Genomic DNA, 21,398 nt, shown 5'->3' on the forward strand with positions numbered 1-21,398 from the left:
ATAGCAATTATATTATTTTTCTTAATAATGTTGCAAAAGATATATACATGGGAGCCTCGATGTGGAGTTTAAGGCTAAGATGGAATTTGTACTATCAAAAATAATACAAAGAATTGTTACATAAGTGGAGAAAGAGGCGTTTCAACACCACATATATTGGAAATGGTTGGGATGCATGGAAGAAAGTTTGGAGAGAGAAAAAATAGAAAAAAAAAAATCAGATGTGGCTCAAAATAATAGAACATTGAGGTTGTTGATGTGCATGATTTATATATAATTTTTTGGTATTATTTTGTATGTGTTTACATCATATCATGAGTATATTGTTGGTGTAGTTTACCTCTAGAATTTTGATGTTTGACATTATATCTAGGTCTGGTCAGTTTGATGAAGGATTGATCCAAATAGACATAATATTTGAATGTGAGTGAAGTCTAGTCAGATCAAAGTTGATCAGATGATTAGTAAGAGAAGTTCTAATTGGAAGCTAGACAAGAAGTCCTGATCAACAAGATTGGACAAGGAGTCTTGGTAAATCTACGGCATACACTAGGCGGAAAGTTTAGGCGGGTCAATGGACCGAACGTCTAGCAAGTCGATGGGTTAGAAAAGATCAAACATCGAAAGGAAAGTCCGGGGGTTAGAGGAGCAGATGTGTAGGTCAAGGTTGATCGGATATTTGACAGGTGGGAAGTCTACCGAGTGACTAGTTCCAGTTGGAGGTTAGGTAAAGGTAAGTCCAAGTAAGTTAAGGGTGACTAGATGTTTGACAAAAGAAAATCCTAAGAGAGTAACCCTCAGATAAGCTAGTAGGTTAGACCTACAGGGTAAGACTTAGTTAAGCCTAGTAGGTCAGACAGACTACAGTTAAGCTTTGGTTGCTTGTTCGTTGTATGCTTATCTTACAGGAACTAGGAGTTGGAAGTAAGACTAAAGAAGCATGACAGAAGCAAACAGAAGCAGTCAAACCAAGTCCGGAATCAACTCAGGTCAAACCTGATTGAATCAGTTTCGGACGCCCGAATCATATTTCAAGTGCTCGAAACAGTCTAGACGCCCTAGTCTGGTCCAGCGCCTAGACCAGGGCAGATCCAGGCACCTAAATCTCATTCCAGGTGCTCGGACAGTTCAGGCTCCCTAGGTTGGTCCAGCGCCTGGACCAAGATCAGAATTGGCTTAGATAAAGACCGACGGAACTGGATCAGATTGAATCAGTCCGGGATGCTCGGAAACAGATCCGGGCTCCCGGAAGAGTCTTTATTAGGCCTATATGAGTATCATCAAAGAACGACGAACATACAACTACTCTAGCATTCTGTGGTGCTCATGAACGCGACCGAAGCCTTATTCGTGTGACCGAGGAAGTTCCAAGAGAGGTGCGCTGCACTCAGGACTTCCAGATCGGCTTGACTAGTATTTGTGCTTGTTTTATCTTACTTTTTATGCTTTATATTTTTTTATTATATTTCTACTATAAAACAGGTTTCTACGCCTCCAAAAACAGGTCTCTCGTACATAGGTCTTAGATGTACTAACCCTAAGGGGTTGGGAACCAAGTAAATATGTGTATTATGTTTTATGTTTTTAATTCTGCTGCCAAGTTTTCTGTGATAGAGATTTCAATCGAACAAACGAGATTCACCTCCTCTCTCGCACGCAACGGTCCTATACATATCTCGCAACGGTCCTGTCAATCACGAATGAGATTTTGAATGTTCTAGATAGTTTGTTTCGTGATTTGACTAGTACTCGATTTACAGTCCCTGTGAAATTAATATTTTATTACTTAATAACAACCATGCACTTACGGATTTCACACATCAATTGCTAGCCTAGGAATAGAGTTTCAAAACACACAACTGGATCCTGCCATATTGTAGAGCATCCAATGCAAGTGATGAGTTTAAAATAAATTTATATAAGTACTTCCTTAATATTATCAATTAATATATTTTAACTTATTTATGTAGGAATAGACTTTACCGCGACCAACTGATTGTTGAAAGCTATTTCACAATACCCATCAATGAAAGGATAATACTTTTGTCAATGCTTGATCGCAAGCCATAGATGTAGTTATCAAAACTTTATTAATTTTAAAATTTAACAATAACTTATTTTATGATTTGTATATTACATATTAGTAATATTTTCTTCTACATAGGACAATATGACTACAAGAGTTATATAGACATCTTAGCATGCCTTAGAGGGGAAGCCACAAATTCTATCTGTTGATATCATAAATGACATGTATTTTGAGGATGTTGGTGGGATGAAGAAGAGGTCTTCTACAATTTTAGCTTTAAGAGAAAGTTGTGTTTCATCATGTGATGTCTACTCCTGAGGTTAGGGGGCATCTCAGTTGTTCTTTTATTGATATACAAGAGTTGAAGGCAGAGAATACAGAATTAAAAGCTTCTGTGACTATATTAGAAGAGTCGATGTGGATTTTATATCTCGCATGATGTTATCTCAACCCCCTCCGATTTAGGTTTACCAACCCCCCCCCCCCTCCCCCTTCTTTTTATAAATATTCTATATAGATTTTTTATTTTCAGGAGATCCTATCTCAGATCGGTAGGTAAATATTATAACTGTTTGAGTTTTTTGAATATCTTGAAATAATGTACGGTGGTTTTGAAGTTTTCAAACATGTTTGAATACATTGTAATGGGATTATAATAGTTTGACATTTAGTTTGGTTTAGGAACATAATTTTAAGAATATTTAACAACCAAAGTAAAAATTCTCAATCCTTAATTTTATGATAGATATTTTTAAAATAATTATTAATTTAAATATCGAATAATAACTTTTCATCGTTAATTTAGCGATCAAACTGTGTACTTCGATCTTTAAATTTAACGATTGATTTCAATTTGATGATTAAATTAGCAATTGATCTATTATATGTGATCATTAAAAATTACCATTGAAGGAAATAAAAGATCTTGATCGTTGAATGTCAAATTTTTTGTGATTTATTATCATTTTTGATAAAAAAAAAACATACCTTTTCCTTTAAAAAAATCAAAATATCACTTCATTATTTATTTCATTTCGAAATACTTGTATTCCACCTATAGTTGTTATAATATATAACAACTAACCGACAATTATACCTCTAGTTGTTATAATACGATAGTTATTATAACATATAATAATTATTTTATATCGTAACAATTATGATAATTATTGTATAACATGTTAAAGTAAATTAATATCAAAATACTTTATCAAATTACTCAAAATTAATTTAAATTATTCTAATTTGATCAAAATCACTTTAGCACTAAATTATACCAATTATGCTCATAATTACTATAACTTGAAACAAGTTATAGCAACTATGATTATGACAAAATTACTGTTAGTAAAAATTATAACATAAGATATTATATCAAAATACACTTTAACCGACGTATCAGGATTTAATACTATTATGACCATAATTTGCACCGAAAAACAAACAAAAAAACACTCCTTTAATATGTACCTAAAATGATACAGAGGTCAAAGTTATAAACCTAAATGATACGAGGAAGGTTATGAAGGACTTAACTTGTTAGCTTAGTTCATTAGACAAAATGCAAGTACAAAACAAATAGATCACTAGCAATGGTTTAAGCGTTACATAAGGGGGTTAGCTCATCTTTATAGATTTTTGTTGATTAATTAGTAATACTAATTAATCTGTACAACCAAATTTAGCAGTTACAACAGAATGTGGTGAGTCATGATGCTTCACTACCCTCGTATATCTTTGTAGCAACTACGACAACAAATCTTTTGGGTGTCATTTGAAGAATTAATTCGGACCCTCAAAGCTGCAAGGCTAAATCCGGCTGTTGTGAATCAACTATTACACCTGAAGCTGGTGACCCAGGTGGTTGGAATCCAACATTAAGATGAGGGGAAGAATCTAACGTGGGCTGCACCATCACACCCTGCAGGGGACACTCTGAACCTTTGCCAGGATCTGGCAAGGAGCTGCTAGAATTTGTCTTGATTGAATCATCCATCGATGGTTGTCTTCCTGCGCTTGTGCATGTCAAGTTGTTGCTGCCCGACTTTGGAAGCATGTCAAAAACTTGAGCATGGGCCACATTTGCGTTCTTTCCAAGTGCAGCTGAGCCAAAGTGACCAGACAGAATACCTGCTGGTCTTACCATCTTACCAAATTCAGAAACCGTATTAACATCACACGCAGAATTTAACCCATTGATAATGGGTTGCATTCCTGGGTTTTGATTTTGCTGAAGAGGAACCTTTGACGGAATTGTCTTAGCGCTGCAATTGTTCACCATAGAAATAGAGCCATTTGGGCCTCTCACAGGCAATGGATCTTCTGAAGAACCAGAGGTAGCATTGGGTGCAACAGAGGATGCAGGATGGATCGGTCTGTTGATATGTCCTTCCTCAGCGACTGAATCATGTGGAGGTATTTCCTGTCTCACATGGTATTTGTCAATTGTAGATGTATTGCCAGAAATTCCAGGATCTTCTATGGGATTGGAAGATGAAACCACTATAGGTGATTTAGGGTTATGAGTAGATCCATTTTCTACAACCCAGCCAGGACCAAAGTTAGCTCCAGGAGGCAATACCATTTGAATCCTTTTGGCTGCTAGGACCCAGCCAATCGGGCCAAGCTTTGCAGCAAAACGAGCCAAGCTTCTTGCATATGCAAATTCCAAATGAAGACCAACCTGATCCGACAACGTAAAGAAGAGGAGCAGCCATAAGAAACCTAATATTGTAATGCCAGACAATTTGGAAAATCTGTCTCCAAAAAAATTTGTATAGATAGTATATCTTCATGAGATTGCGAGGGATTCAGTAAAAGAGAAAACCACATGAAAATTTATAAAAGGATATAAAACCATCCAACTGTTAGGAACTAAAACTAACACATTTACTATGAGACATGAACCATTGGTCCAAAATATTGGTGGAAATCTGTCGTAGACTTATTTAGGAACTATAAAGCCTCTCCATTACTCAACATAAAATGTGGGATATGTTAGATTGTCAATTCTCCACAGAGGCAGACATCTTCAGGACTCAATTTTAATGCAAAAAATAATCAACTAGTCACTAGTCAGTGAAGAATGAGGCCCACAACTGCCTTTACCACCACAAGTCATACTTCACTACTTAAACTCACCTTGTGAAATCTAATACTGTGCTTTCCAATGCCAATTATTCAATTCGGACTCAATAATAAATATGAATGACGAACAAACTTAATGGCAATTAGCAGCGAGCTCAAATTCTCAAATTCAAGTTAATGATAGTAGCAATCTAGATTCTAAGAGACTCATTAAGGCTCATAAATCCTCTCGTTAGCCCATGGCTTTCAAGTTAAGATGCCACATCAATAATGGCTAACTAAACATCTTTTTCTTTTGAACCTGGCAAGACATAATTTGAAATCAGGCACAACCTACATAACGTTGTTGGTTAGCTCACACTAAAATACAGCAGTTCATACTAACCTAGGTCACAGCTTAACTAACAGGGTAATTAATAGAAAGAAACAAGTAATCTTTTAAATAAAATAATTAATAATACTTACTGGTACGAGTTGCTTCCTAACCCCATCCAAGGTAGTAAAGATTGGAGATTCATGAATACAGCTAGAAATAGAAGACTGCTTATAAGTATCACGACGGTTCTCCTCAAATATACTCAGTTTCTTCCCAAATCTCGAAACTCCTCTTAGTGCAGATCCTAAAAAAAGATGCAAACGCCAACAGGAGACTATTTAAATGAATCATTTTAGGAAAGATTAAAACAATAACTTCATTGTAATAGAATGAAAAGTTAGTTATGAATACTTCTTCAACAACCTAAGGATTCATCCTCTCTATTTGCATTCTGCTGAGCAATCCATCCAAATGTACTAGAACCAAGAAGACCATATAAAACCCTGAAGGGTGTATTTCCTATGCCATGGTTGTCACATGACACTCCATTTCTTGAAAAGTCTTTTGCTAGATTAGGTAGCTTAGTACCATCCCCAGCATTTGTAACTGTTGCATCAGATGACAAGCCTCGCACAGCACGAACAGCAGGAGGTTGTCCAACCTTTTTGTTTTTGCTTGGTGGTCTGCCTCTCCTTATGACTGTCTTTGCTTCAGGTTCATTATCATCACTTTCATGCCTTAAGTTCTCAAAATTCTTGTTAGCAAGCTCTTGAATCACTCTGGCCTGCAAATATCAATCACTTTATTTAAAAATAATTGGCATCTCATGGATTCCATTTGAACTGAATAAAAATAAAAATGTGTTTATACCTGTCTAAAATAGATAGTGTCTGGTGCATTATAGCGCATGGCGTTTGAGGTGATTAAGTAAACATCATTCTGAAAATATACATGAAAAGATGGACATCATTCACTCTTAAGGGCATGATAATGTAAAATTGAAAGCTAAAACTAGAAATGACATTGTCTACAAGCAAACTCAAAAAATTCATCTATTAATCACACATAAGGATGACTATCAGAAAATTCACAACTCAATTAATTCAGAATTTGTAAAGTATGTATGCTCCAGCACCCAAAAAAAAACATATTCCTCCAAATTTCACGGTAAATCCACTTCCAAAAATCATGTATCAAATTGGTACAGCTTTCTAGTGTGAGACATCAGTGTTGCCACTTTATCCACATCTAGGTAAGCATCTATGGAAGTCCTATCAAAATGCCAAAAGACTTAACACCACAGAAATGAAAGATACTTAAATGACATTTCTCCTAAAGGCTAACCATATATGCCTAGCCCCATGTCAACAGGTATCTATGAGTCGAGAGTTCTATTGACAAAAGCATCAGAGGGGATCACTCCACAATGTAAGGCCAACAAGTTCAAAATCAAATTTAACAATAAGAAAATAGATGCAAAATCTGTCACTACAGACTAGACAGTCATTAATTTAATATTCCAATCAACACAAGTCCTAATGTACCTAGTATCAATTATTCCATTTATTTCACTAATAACAAGAAGCATTGTGGCATTAGTGTCACTTGGTATCAGGTTTTGGAAAAAGTACAAACTACAAAGAGTTTGGTATCTGAACAAAAAGAAACCAAACTAAAAATCAATTGAAGTTTATTGGTTTAGTTTTGTTTCAACAGAAAAATAATTCTAACAGAATATGCATTATTCATGGTAAATAAGTACATTTATAATGCAAATTTATTAATGATTCTGGACTAATATTTAGCATCTTCATACAAGATAATTATACCATGTTCAGACTGCTTAAAGTAGTTTAGTTCAAGGTACAGTATCATTTTATGCCAGAGTTTATGTCTCAAAATAGGACAGTACAATTTCAATACCACATCATGCTGGCATTCAGCATGATACACTTCAAATTGTGATGAGATCAACTCATGAGTTTTAATCCTATAATATCCGCTTAGCTTATTTAGCTCAAAATATATGTCTATAGTAATTGAAAAGTCAATTAAAAACACAAAATTACTATAATATGACAAACATCTCAACTAATGATCACTACTTAATATCAAAATGAGTGTCACACGTCAAATAAAAGCATTCATTCTTGAAACATCCTAGAGATCATCCTGATAATAATCATTATAATATCAAAATGAGTGTCACACACCAAATAAAAGCATTGGTTTTTGAAACATACTAGAGATCAACCTCCTAATTTCTTTTTAAGAGCTTGATTAAATAATGCTCTTAGAATCTATGATATTGAAACTAATTTCTCCACATGTCTATAATATCTCAGTTAACTACTAGCAGTTAAACTTGGACTGACACAATTGGAATTGAATCAAAAAGGTCTAGGGCATAAATATATCTTGATTTCTTCGATTCCATTGTCACTCCTTTTTAATGGTAATAGTCTCATATTGATATTTCCTCACCAAGGTTTAAAATATCGAACCGTGCCGAGGTTTCAGTCCCGGACCGGAACGATACAGTTTCGGTACCATGCCGGTATAGTTTCGGTATTTTTAAAATATAAAATATATTAATTAAAATAAAAAATTTAATCTAAATATTTAAAAATAAAAATAATTTTTTAAAAAAATAATAATAAGATAATTTTATAGGTTTTAATAAAGCCTATTCAAATTATCTCCAACTATAGCTAGGAATTGATTATTAAATCTCAATTAAACCCTAAGTTAAAAACTGAAGAAAAAAAAATCGCGAGTCGAGTCGCGACTGCAGTGCCGCGCTCACACCCGCGCGTCACCGTGGCCGCGCAACGTCTCCCCGTCGGAATCGCTGGTGTCGGTGATGTGCCGGTGCCGGTGCGTCGACGTTTTAATAAAGCCTATTCAAATTATCTCCAACTATAGCTAGGAATTGATTATTAAATCTCAATTAAATTTCGGCCGTATCGCGCCCGAAATTTTCACTTCCCCTCCCTTTATTTTTGTAGTATTTCATATCCTCTCCATTATTTGCAAAATAAAATTGAAGCATAAGTCACTTAGTACCCTGTATTGGCAAAGGCAACACAATATTGATATCAATCGACAAATGGAATAATACGTTTGGTTATGCTAAATATAGCAATTGACACTTGAAACCACAGTTTAATTAAACTAAATAAACCTTGATTATTGTCTAGTTGAGTTGGATTTGTTTTCCCAAGTTTATTTGCACACCCATAAACATCAAATAGCAATGAAATGAGTCACATGCCCTTCATAAGAAAAGGCTCACCATGGAATGGATAAATCAATTGCCTACTTGGCCGTCAATTTTGTCATACTTACGCATAGCAAATCTCCAATCAAGTGTGCTTAAGATCAACCCTAGATAATAAGAAAAAAAATGCATTTTTTCCAATTCATTTGCACACCCATAGGCGTTATAGATAAGTGAAAATTATCTCTACACCTCTCATAGGAAAAGCCTCGCTATAGCATGAATCAATCAATTGCTTAATTGGCCTTCAATTGTCATCATGCTTAAGCATAGCAAATCTCCAATCAAGTATACTTAAAATGAACACCAAATAGCATAAAAGAATATGCATTTTTTTTTCCAATTCATTTGCATGGCTATAGGCATTATAGATCAATGAAAATGAGCTCAATGTCCTTCGTAGGAAAAGGCTAACTATTGCATGCATTAATCAATTTCCTGGTTGGCCTCCAATTGTCATCATTCTCAAGTATAGAAAATCTCCAATCAAATATACTTAAAATATGAACCCCGGTTAGGATTAAAATATGCATTTTTTTTCTAGTTCATTTGCACGCCCACAAGCATTATAGATCACTGAAAATGAGCTCTATGCGTTCCATAGGAAAAGCTCACTATAGCATGGATCAATCAATTGCCTAGTTGGCCTTTAATTGCCATCATACTTAAGCATAGCAAATCTGTGATAAAGTGTACTAGAGTGAATCCTAGCTAACATAAAGATGTGCATGACAGGAATGCAAAGATAAAAACAAGAGCATGTTATCATGTTGTCAGAAATGTAATAACGTGAACACTTGCAACAGTCCATGACTCTGGAACATAAACAGAGTTGAAATAAGAATTAGGATATTGACATGGCAAAATCATCAGATTTGATTGGCCTGAATTGGCCAGTTATTGTCAAGAATTACTGCAAAATTAGTTGATATGTATTCTTCACAAGCATTGGATGAACCTAGTGAGGATTGGTTGATACTGAGAGTGATAAATACCGCTACGCAAACCATGATGAGATATTTAAGAGGTCACTTTAAAAAGAAAAAGCCAGTACCAAGGTAACCAAGTGAGCAATAATACAAAAACCAATTCTATAGAGGCAAAACTTTAAGATGTCTAGATTGTCACACTGATGATATGGAAGATGGCATTGTTGCTTTGTAGCATGTCATGACGTGGTTTTTCTTGCAACCAGTTTCCAACCTCTTTATATAGTCAAAAATGGTTAGAAAAGCTCGCCTTCAGCCTTGCATGCCAAGTTGCTTCCCTGAAACCTTGGATGTTTTTAAGCACTTCAAATCTCACAATTCTTGAGACGGGTTCGTCTTAAGGGCAACAAGTTTATGTATCTAGCAGAAAGCAATTACAGAACTCTAAAGCTAAGTATAAAGACGATACATCTTTCTCAGAGACCCTATTAAGGACCTTCTTGTAACTATAGATGTATAATGGCTTACCTATAAATATCCTTAACTTGATATATATAGGTAGAAGTCACTACTTGGCAGCTAAGCCTTTTTCCCATTATTCTGTATGGTATCAAAGTCTTAGGAGATCTCTCGACATTACCTCAAATGAGAAATTCTTGTGATCATAACCCATGCATGCAACCATCCATTGATTTCCTCTCCAAGTGATTTCTCTAATTGAAATGTCTGATACTGATACAGGTTCTCAGTTCTCATAAGCTTTAGTACAATGAATGCTGCCTCTTCTGAGATTGTTGCCTCTTCTACATGCAGGTGCATCACTTCAGCAGCATGTTCAATGCAAACAACTTGTTAGTGCATATCAATCTCCACTTAGAGATTGTCAATCTTCTCATCTTCCTCAGCCATAGGTGATCCTTTGGCATTTTTGAGCCATTCAAAAACAGAACCGTCATGACAACACCAATGTCCATTGTTGGGTTCACTTGAAGTCCATAACAAGGTAATCAATTGATCAGAACCTCATCTAACAAAGCAATCCGCACCAATGTTCCATTTACCCTAGAGGCTACCTTAAATCCAAATGAATAACAAGTTCTGAGACTCCTCCATCACCACTCTCTTTCTCTGAAATTGCTTCAAGCCTTCTTGGTTGAAGATTATCACCCTGGACAAATTAAATGAGAAAGGTCACCTATGCTACTTTTATTTAGGTCAGTCAAGGTCAATTGGAGCATTGAATAACAAAGTCATCAATGTCTACAAATCCATTAGAGTTTTTATCCTCACAGCTCACTAATGTATAGAGAATAATGGGTGTGTTTCCATGTATCATCAAGTTTGGATTTAGATAAAACACATATCATGTGAAACCCAAAAAAAATTTATTCTTCTTTGTCTTTTCCTGATTTTTATCTAAAAGGTTACCCATTTCTTCTAGCCTCTCACAGTTTTCTTTATGCTTAAGCTTTATTGCTAATGTATGATTTGAACATTTAGATGCTATCTCACCTTCACTATGACAATAAAAACATTAAATTTCATACCATGGAAATGTTAGGGGAGAGAGAAAAACTTTAGGAAAGTGTGAGCAGGCCATGTGTTTCTGTCAGTTTCCTTAAGCAGAAATTATTGGAGGAAAAGAGATATAAGGGAATTATTTTTTTCATTTAAACCCCTCAATCCCCTTCGACGTGAATCCGACTAAAAGGAAAAGCACTAGTGCTGTAAGGACCAAAATACCCTTTCAATATTTTTGATAACCTTAGAGAATGTGTCTACACTCTTCTCGCATTGCTATCTCGATCTTCTAGCATGCTATTGAGACCATCTCGCAATCAGGTATTTCCCATAACCTCATCTCCTCACCTAGGCTTTCCTTTTTTCTTAATGTGTGTTTGTTTACTGTCATTGAGACCAACATTTCGCAATCGAAGAATAAGTCGAGCCTAATCGACGCTACCAACAATGAAGGATTTTTCTAAATAAAACATTGTCAATCGAGGCATTGAAGAAGATTTGCCAAATCTAAGGTTGGTTCCAAGATTATAAGAAAGCATGTTAGTGGCATAGTTTGGAAAATGTTGTTTTCCTTTATTTGTAGGAAACAAGCAAATTAATTTTTACAACTATTTTATCCCCTTGTAAGAAAGGGTGCAAGAGTAATTTTTCTCATACCATTTCTTTAGTATTGCCCTTCTGCAAATCAATTTTCCCAATGCCTTCCGTTTTTTTATAAGAAACACAACATAAATTTATTAGTCTGTCATTTCAAGATTACAGTTATGGATTTCTAGTCTCCTATGGTTAGTTCTATCGAATGGTGCAAGAATTAACATTACTTATTAGATAAATGATCCAAGACGAATACTGCAAATTTGTCTCCACAAAGACATTACCCTACAGGTTAGGATGCTAAATTTTTAGTCTTACAGGTTACACAAACAAATGTAGAAAATTTAAGATATTTGCTTGAACTCTATTACTTTATTTCATGTCTCTTATATCAAATCAGTTAAAAAGGACTACACCTCACTTTGCATATCCTATGTTGATAAACATATTGAGAATTAATCCAAATTCCTCTCTAATGTCACTATATATACATAATTCCTCAAATTAAATTAGAACGTTCCACCAAAAGAAGTATCCACTTGGTAAACTATTAATTCTCAAAGTTGTGCAACATATTCTAGTTCATTTTAATTCTTAGTTCAGTCCAGTGCATGATACGTGTCTCACCTAACTATTTTAAGTTTGCGTGAACACTTTGTCAAAATTTCATAGCAACTCTCTCAAACATTATTTTATCAAATTGCATTAGTGGTTCATCATGTCATACCAATCAAGTAGGCTTCTGTATTAGTTAATCAGCCAAGGAATGAGTTTGAATCTAAGTTACTTTTAAAACTAGAAGTTTCTCTAATATATTTTGGATGTCCTCTTAACTCACTCCTTGTTTTTTTTTCATGTCTATTATGTTGATTCATACTTAATTATAATGTGTAAGCAACTGACTTAAAATTTTCCTAAACATATGGCGTAAGTGTCATCCTGGAAGCTCCAATTTATAGGCATTGAGTAAAATTAATATGGGTAATAGGATTCAAAAAATATGCTATCATAAATAGGGTCCGCCCAGTAGTGAAATGAGTACTCATAGGTCAAGTAATTTCAACATGTCCAAGTAGCCCATCCCAGTTCAAAAAAATCTTGTTCAACAATATCTAAAGTAGTATTGTCAGGTACAATTAACTACCTTAGGTTAGCCATCAATTTGGAGGTGGCATATTGTGCTGAACAAGAGCCTAATTCCTAGCTTTCTCCATAAGGTTTTCCAAAAATAGCTAAGGAAATTTACATCTTGATCTCAAACAATATTTAGGTATTCCATGTAACCTAATAATCTTGTCGACAAATAAATCAGCAACATGAGAAATATTACCCATCTTATGTCATGAAACAAAGTGAGCCATTTTGGAGGTGCAATTACCACAACCATAATGGAATCTTTAAAGCATACCCAATAGAAATGTTCTCAGAGAATAACAAAAGCCTTGTTCATCCAAAAGTGTACGGCTAGCCCTCCACTATATGCTTCTCAAATCAACAGTTATTAGGGGCTGAAATTCCATATAGAAACGGTAACAAACATAGGATCAAACCATAGGTTAACTAACATGGGGTTAGGTCATTCTTGGTTAGTATGGGCCTTCTCTTCATATACCTTGATCCCTTCAAACAAAGAAAACTGATCTGATTCTTGAAAGAAATAGAACATTTTAGGTTTTCATACAATTTTTCCCACCATAGCACATCAAATACTTTCTGAAGATGCTCTGTATGTTCAACGTTAATTCTGAATGCACACTAAGATATCATCAAACTACAAAATGATAAAATTGCTAAGGAACCTTTTCAAGAAATGATTCATTAGCCTCATAATAGATTAGAAGCATCAGAAAAACCAAAAGGCTTTACCATCCATTATAAAGGTCACATTTTGTTTTGAAAATGCCTTCCATTCATCCCTCCATGTGGATCTGAGGATAACACTCTTTAGATCTATCTTGGCGAAAATTTTGGCACCTTGTAGTTCATCAAGAACGAAATTCAGCCTTGGAATAGGATAGTAATACTTTTAACATTATGGAGTTGATAGCACAGTTGTCTACCATGCACATAGATCTTTTGAAATGAGAAGGAAAACCACTAAAAATGAACTCATCAATTAACAAATATATACAAGAAGCTCATCTACTTGCCTTTGGAGCTCTCTTGCCTAGTCTTAGATTGTACCTATAAGTTGATCTATATGAAAAGGTAGCTAGAATAAAATCAATTTGGTGTTCTATTCCCCCTTATAACAGGTAGCTGAGGTGGCAACTCTTTTAAGGAAAATATCCCTAAAAGTATTGACAGATTTGGCTTTGGAAGATAGAGCAGTTCGTATTCAAATCTCTTTCAATCACTACCAAAGTAAACACTGATTCCCACCACAAAAGACTCTTTAAATCAGTGCCTTGCTCGAGAAAAGACCATTATTAATTTCTCCATTGGACTAACTTCTGTAACTTTGATGTGGGCTAAGAGGAGCCAAAGTAATGTTCTTGTCATCCTTTGAGAAAGAATAAATGTCCTTGAAACCACCTACAATGATTTCATTAATGTGTTGGGCACAACGCAGCAGTAAAAGACACGGTGGATTGCTCACGCACCCAGGGTTCGATTCCCATGCAAGACACCCTACGCCCGCAGTGCTCGAACTATTAGGACAGTCAGACTGTTGTGTCACGAGCTGCTTGCACTTTTGAATTTACCCAGTGGGTGAACCGAAGAAAGACGCAAGCCCAGATATCTGGATTAACAAAATAATAATAATAATAATAATAATAATAATATTTATTTTATAAATCTCATCACTTATTACCTCTTGTGTAAACATGATAAAGAAATACAACTATGAGAATGTAGATTACCTTGATTCAAAATATAATAGAGTGAGGATAAGCTTAAAACCCTAAGGACTAACATGGACAATCTAGAACAATTAAAGGACATATTATCAAGCAACCAAAAAATATAGTAGGAGAAAAAATTTAAAAATATTAGATTATTCAAGAAACACTCGCATATCTCACCTAAACATGATATGCATTATGATGATTGACCATACCTACACATAAGGAAGAACATTTTCCTAAATACAATAAAGGTATAGGTTTATGTAAGAGTTAGGAGATATGACTAGACAAGTAAAGGTGGAAGCCCATAATTTTGAAGGATAGTAAGATCCGAACACATTTCTTAATTGCTAGCCAAATTTTGCATAATCTTAGTTGAATGAGCACAATTTGCACAACAACAACAACACAAACAATCTAAACTAATACAAATAAGAACCTATCATAAAATTGGGCGAAATAAAAGAAAAAAGATTGAAGAAATCTATCTGTGAAGCTAGGGAAGGCCTTAGAGATGTCTTCATTTACTTCCTTTATGAACTTAAGTTGGAAATTTGAAGAGAAGTTAGAGAAGTTAAGATGTTTCCCCAAACGTCATTAGAAGAGATCTATCACAAGGCCATAAAATTTGAACATATCCTAAATATTTCTCCAGTCAACTGAACCCACCATATAGGGCGTCACCATTAGGGAGTCCTTCCAACTTAACGGAATTGTCATCCAATGGGTAAAATCCAGCCAATAAAAGCTTAGAAGATTAGAGAGACCTAATCTTAATCCTATGCCTAATCTTAACAATATAATTGTCATAGCAGGGAGCATTGGCATCAAATGTCCACATCGGGACTTTACCATAGTACCCAAACAAGAGCCTAAAAAAATTAAATAGCTTACTTCTAGTTTAGAGACATGACAAAAAAGTCAAGACCATAAATGAACTCCTAACTTAGGAAGATGAGAAAAGGACAAGGGAGTATCAGTGGATGTGCATATTATCCACATCCACTTCCAATGAAACATGGAGACACACCATTAGTTTTCTTACTTTCACAAAAATATGGGGATAAATCGTGAAAAAATGGCATAAATAGTGAGAGTTGCATGAACACTTTTTCCACAAAAAGTCAAAAACCCATCTCAGTTCATACAAAATTGTATAGGTAGACTAAACATCCTTTTTAGTTATAAGACATATTTGGTCCCTAACACCACGATACCATATCTATATATATATATATATATATATATATATATATATAGTGGAGCATTCTTCCTATATTTGTTTTCTATATCTTCTTTGATAGGTCCTAACTCTACCACTTCTCTATAACTCATACATATTGGGATATATCTATATTCTTACGTATAATAGGCAGAATTTCATATTATACCCTCAGTTGAACTAAAGTTATGGATAGATTAATTATCCCTTTCAATTACAAAGAGACATTTCACCCCTACAAAAACAATAAACAGCAGGGCGTCCTTCCCATGGATTTTACCAACGTCTTCTTTCGTAGGCCTTAACTCTATGACTCGTCTATAACTCACTAAATATTTATATTCTTAGGTACAAATAGACAAAACACCATCTTATACAAGATAGACAAATCAAAGTCTAAACTCTAAACAAAGACAACTCAGTCTATAAGTTAGTCCTTTCACCTTCTTACACAATCTCCTTTTGAGTGATGTTAGTTTTAATTGCCTAAGACATTAAGTTATCTAACGAGTTACCATCACTATGAGCTATTCAATATATGATGATCTACTCATTAATTCACAATTATCAAATCTTCCAATCTACCACATGAATTCCAAGAACACACTAAGTTGAATAAGCAAGCTAAAGATCTCTTAAAGGAAAGCATTATCAAGGATAGCATAAACCTTTCTGCAACCCATATATTATTGACACCTATAAAGGTTAGCACTTGAAGAATATGCCAAGAATCCCCAAAAATATTTGACTAAAACATTATTTAATCATACTTCTTTAGACCATGAAAGATGATTATACAAGAATACTCTCTTAGCTTGAACATGAATAGTTGATGCATTGGAAGGAAATTGATCCCTCATTTTGTTTTCTTGAAGAAAGGAAACAAAAAGAGAAATCTTTTCAGCATTTCCATTTCCTCAGACAGAAAGAAAGAAAGGAAATTTATTTTGTGAAATTGATAATTATAACATAAAAAATACAAAAACTCAGCTTGAAAAATAAAAATTGATTTATTTTGTTAAAATTGTTGACATTTTAGACATAATAAAAGCTTTTCGCTCGATCTGGGCAGAAACTATTTTTGCCAAAGCTGAAGAAATTGTTTCCTTGCTTCTTTTTTCCCATCATTTCCATTCAAGGTAATAGAGGGAAAGGGAGGGCTGGGAACTCTTTCCTTGGATTGCTTTCTTTCCCAAATCTTTGCACCAAAGGAAATACTAGTCAAAGGTGTACCTTTAAGATGAAAAAGAATCATTATGCTAGTACACACATTTATTTTTAACTAAATGGTCCAATGCTCATTAGTTTACATATCTTGGTGTACATGATGAACAGATAATAACAAAAAAGAACCATAATCTACAGATCCCCTACAAGAGCACGTGAATCATAAACAAGAAGGGAATTTGATTAATGATTTCCAGATTGATCTCAAGAAGGAAGTTACAAACCAACTTGATAAAAGTATCCCTGATGAGAATAAACCTTGCTGAAGTGATATTTTTACTAATTTTTGGCACCTAATTTTCAAGTTTGTTTTACTTTAAACTTTAAGACATCAATATTTACTTTACCTCCTCAAACTAATGAATGTGAAACTTGAAAGTCATTGTGTTGATCATAAAGTTCAGGTATACAGCATAAAGTTTCTCAGAAACATGAAGTTCAGGTATACAGCTTGATCTAGAAACTTGGTATCATATGATATGAAGTTCACCTATAATCCACCAATCCTTGAAACTTGAAAGCCATTGTGTTAATCATGATGTTAAGGTATACACAAAGCATAACATTTCTTTGGAAAGGAATGCTTGATTTAAAAACCTAATATGATATGAATTTCAATGGTAATTCACTAATTCTTGGAGACAACAAAAAGGAAAAAGCTTGACATAGTAAAACTAAAAACTAGATAATCAGAGCTACATCATTTATATCAGATAAACATAGAAGTATCTAATGGTCCAAACATAATCAAGTGGCCCACAAAAAGGTCATGTCAGCTCTGGCCTACAGCTAGATTTTGATTAAGAACTCAATCTCACCATACTCTGCTTTTCCACCAAAACACCACAACTACAGTATAATCCTCCATGTTCTCTAGTAATCATGTGCAAATATGGACAAAGTATAGTATTTTGAAGAAGTTAATTTCATTTTGTAAGAAATAAATGATAAGAAACAAGCAGAATAGGTAGGGATGGAAACCACTCAAAAACAAGGAAAAGTTAATGAGATAACTGGAAGAGGGAAAAAAAGAACACACTGAAAATTAGGTACCTCCTAGATGAGGAAAGGAAAACTGAAGTAGGCTTGCCAATTCTTATGATCACTACATTGATAAGAATGTCTTAACTCAGCTGGATTGACAGGAAATTTTGAAGAAAAAAAATAATAAACAAGAAGGAACACGATTGCATTAATAAAAGGGTAGCCCGATGTATGAAGCCCCCATATTGGTGAGGTCCCGAAGAAGGTTCAGACCTACATTAGGTCTATTATACGCAGAATTATCTTGTATTTTGCAAGAGGCTATTTTCGCAATTCGAACCTGTGACCTTAAGGTAACATGGCAGCAAAGGCTCCCCTTCAATGCGAATCCAATCATATAACAAATAAATGTGGATTAAGAAAGGACCTGATCTCCAATTACCATAACAGTATTACTGATCAAGAAGATAAATCAATACAATTTTCCTCACACGAAAATACAAATTAGCAATAGAGGCCACTTTGCATAAAAAAGCTCCAAATCTATTTTTTCAACTTTGCGGATATTGTTCCCTTTCCATTGATCAGAGTCACCGAGTTAAAAGAATATGGAGCAAAAAAGAATAAAGTCAGAAAAGTTAAAGTACATCAACATTTATTGATAAATAGAGTCAAAAGTAACCACTCAATAAATAGAGTCAACTTAGTGAAGAGAAAAAGCAAAGAAAAGGGAAGTTCATTATAGGGGTTAAATTATATACTTCATCAAAAAGAAGAAAAAATAATCTCCAGTAACTTCTACAAACCTCAAACTGTTCCAGATTATTATATTCTCCGCCTAACAATTTCATCCTCACGGTTCCAAAATCCATTGGTTGCTCTATGACTTCATGATAATCAGGAAGCTATATAATATCAGATACACTATTAGTAGCCATTAATGTAAAAGATCATGTATGAACAGAAGAAAATATGAGTATGCAGATTTGTGAACTTTAGAACACCTCTTCTGGATCTACTGGCTCTGAGAAGACACCATAGGTATCTTTCCTGAAGAAATAATAAAGCACGACGAAATAATAATTCAGAGTAAAAACGGAACAGTAAAAAAAATGTCATAATTAAGATTACAGCGCAATAGAGATTCCAAGATAGATAACAGGAGACGCACTTCTGTAGCCTATCGAGAATGAACACCAACAACTTTTGGTCGGGCAAAGGCGTCGTGGGCCCCAAATCTGCTTGGCCTCCTGCTATTCGCAACAATTAAATCGATTGTTTTTTCTTTCAATATCTACGATCGCATACCACTAACCACGAATAAATGCATGAACACCGACCTAGAATCGGAATCGAGTCGGTCGCTTTCCGGAAAGTATTGCTCTCACCCTGAAGAACAACAAAATAACCAAAATATAAATAATTTTAAGACAATAATCCCTGAAATTGAGAGAAAAAATAGAGTCGAAGTACAACCACAGGTCATCAGATAATCGCTGGGAGGTAATAAAAGCGCAAATCCACATGGAGGAGAGAAGAGCGAGCAGAAAGAAGACAAAGGCAAAAGCTTTTTTCAATGCAGCGGTCAGAATTTTTTTGACGAAACGAAGAAAAACACGGGATCAGGTACAACGGAAGTCTCTGTACGAAAATTTTCACAAAGCAGCTGCTTCGATTTCCGAATAAATGATTGTAGTTGACCTAGTCAAAATTCAACTCTTCTCTGTCTCTCTCCTCTCTCCCTCTCGCTGTAGGAGTCCACTGAAGAAGGAAAAGAGATCAAAAGAGAACGAAACCCAAGGAGCAAATTCGACCCGACAAACACGCAAATATTCCCGATCCATAGCCGCTGCTACCGTATCAACCTCCCCAAATCACCTCCATTTATATTTAAATAAGGAAACTCCTATAAATCAGAGACTGACTCCGAGAAACCCACTACAGTCCACTTCCCGAACCTCACCACTCATGAATCTGCACGCTCCAAATTATATACGCCGACCGCAATGCCGACGGCATGATCAGAAGTGGGCAGGTCCGAACCTTTTTGTCACGATCTCCGTGACTAGTCTTGCTCCGCTTGGGTTCGGGGCCTTCAGAGTCAGAGGAGGACCCAGCCGAGCGCGAGGGAAGGTGGAGCACGAATTTAAGCTTCTTCTCCTTGCGCTTGGCGCCGGAGCCACCGCCTTCCTCCTGCTTCTGCTCCTCGTTCTCATCCTCATCCTGATCCCCCTGGGGCAGGGACGGACGAGGGTCTTCCTGCGGGGGGTTAGGATTTCGCCGGGTGGCGCGGCGGGAGGAGGATTGAGGGAATTGACGATTGGGGTTAGGGTTAGGGCTGGGCTTATTCTCTTGCTGCTGCTGCTGGCGGAGGCTTCGTTTCTGGAGATCGAGGAGGGAGGGGCGGCCCTTCTTCTTCTTCTTCTTCTTCTCACGCTTGGCCACGTCGGCGGTGCGACGGCCGCGGTTGCCCATTTCGGCACCTGCCTGTCTCACTCTCGCCCCTGAAAACGGAGAGGTGGCGTGGCGGTGGTGGGCGTTCTTTTCTTGGCTGGTGGGTAATTTAACTACTTTTGTTTGGGCATATTAATTTAGCGGCTCATGAGGTAGAAACACGTGACCAGTCGGCGGGCCACGTGACTGCGCTGTGGGACCCGACGTGTTCTTTTCGGAGCCGAAGCTTTGGCGAGGCCACAGGAGCGAGAGTAGTCATCAGTGAGGAGGGCTCTACCATTCGCAATGAGTAGCGGTGGGACTAAAAAGTAAAAAGTTTGAAAACTGTTTTTTTGCAAATGATGAAGAAAATCACTCTTTACCATACAATAGGTTATATGCTGAGAATGCATATAATCTTTTTAAAAAAATTAATCTTATCCAAACAAATTTTCTATTGTTCAGGATTACTAATTTATTTAGAAAAAATATATAAAACAACCTATTTTATGAAGATATTAAATTCATAAAAGAAGTTTTTAAAAATATTATTCTAATATACTCAATATTATTTGTGTACTTTTGGTACAATGATGTGTTTTGATGTGGTATTTTGATATGGCTACTAAAGGATTTAAGTTAAATTTATCTGTGTTTTCATTTATGTGCATTGAGTGTCCAAGAGAAAAGCAAATTGCACATGGAATCATGGAGAAGTCAGCATGCGGGGTTGTCGAAGCCAAGTCGAGCAGGAGGCAGACTTAGAGTATGGTAAGCAGATGTGAGGATTGTGCATACCAAGTCTGAGCATTTAGCCAAGTGAACTTGCAGGAAAACGCAAGTTAGGACACGTGATGAGATACATGCCATGCGACACGACGAATGGAGCAGTAGTGGATTGTTTTACCTAAGTCCGCGGTGCAGGCT

The 21,398-nt window shown here is 35.6% G+C and overlaps 1 protein-coding gene across 1 annotated transcript; it reads right to left on the minus strand.

Annotated features, from left to right (window-relative positions):
- Positions 1–3,615: 3,615 nt before the first annotated feature.
- On the minus strand, positions 3,616–20,548 carry LOC141833454 (uncharacterized). Its single transcript, XM_074720904.1, has 9 exons — positions 20,082–20,548; positions 19,379–19,427; positions 19,210–19,288; positions 19,043–19,088; positions 18,845–18,943; positions 6,303–6,371; positions 5,856–6,216; positions 5,582–5,736; positions 3,616–4,712 (listed from the first exon to the last, which is right to left on the minus strand). Exons 1-9 carry the CDS (start codon positions 20,511–20,513, stop codon positions 3,825–3,827), a joined length of 2,178 nt encoding a protein of 725 aa, XP_074577005.1. The 5' UTR covers positions 20,514–20,548; the 3' UTR covers positions 3,616–3,824.
- Positions 20,549–21,398: the final 850 nt, after the last annotated feature.

Source organism: Curcuma longa, chromosome 8 (genome assembly GCF_044706935.1).
Source record: "Curcuma longa cultivar G26 ecotype Majalengka, Jawa Barat chromosome 8, ITB_CL_G26_1.1, whole genome shotgun sequence".
In the NCBI taxonomy this organism is placed as follows: Eukaryota; Viridiplantae; Streptophyta; class Magnoliopsida; order Zingiberales; family Zingiberaceae; genus Curcuma; species Curcuma longa.

Coding starts and splice junctions, on each gene's coding strand:
- LOC141833454 (XM_074720904.1), bottom strand. CDS start 20,513: ATGGGCAACCGCGGCCGTCGCACCGCCGACGTGGCCAAGCGTGAGAAG. Junction 5,737..5,855: donor TAGAGAGGATGAATCCTTAG/GTTGTTGAAGAA, acceptor ATCTTTTTTTAG/GATCTGCACTAAGAGGAGTT. Junction 4,713..5,581: donor TTAGGAAGCAACTCGTACCA/GTAAGTATTATT, acceptor TTGTCGGATCAG/GTTGGTCTTCATTTGGAATT.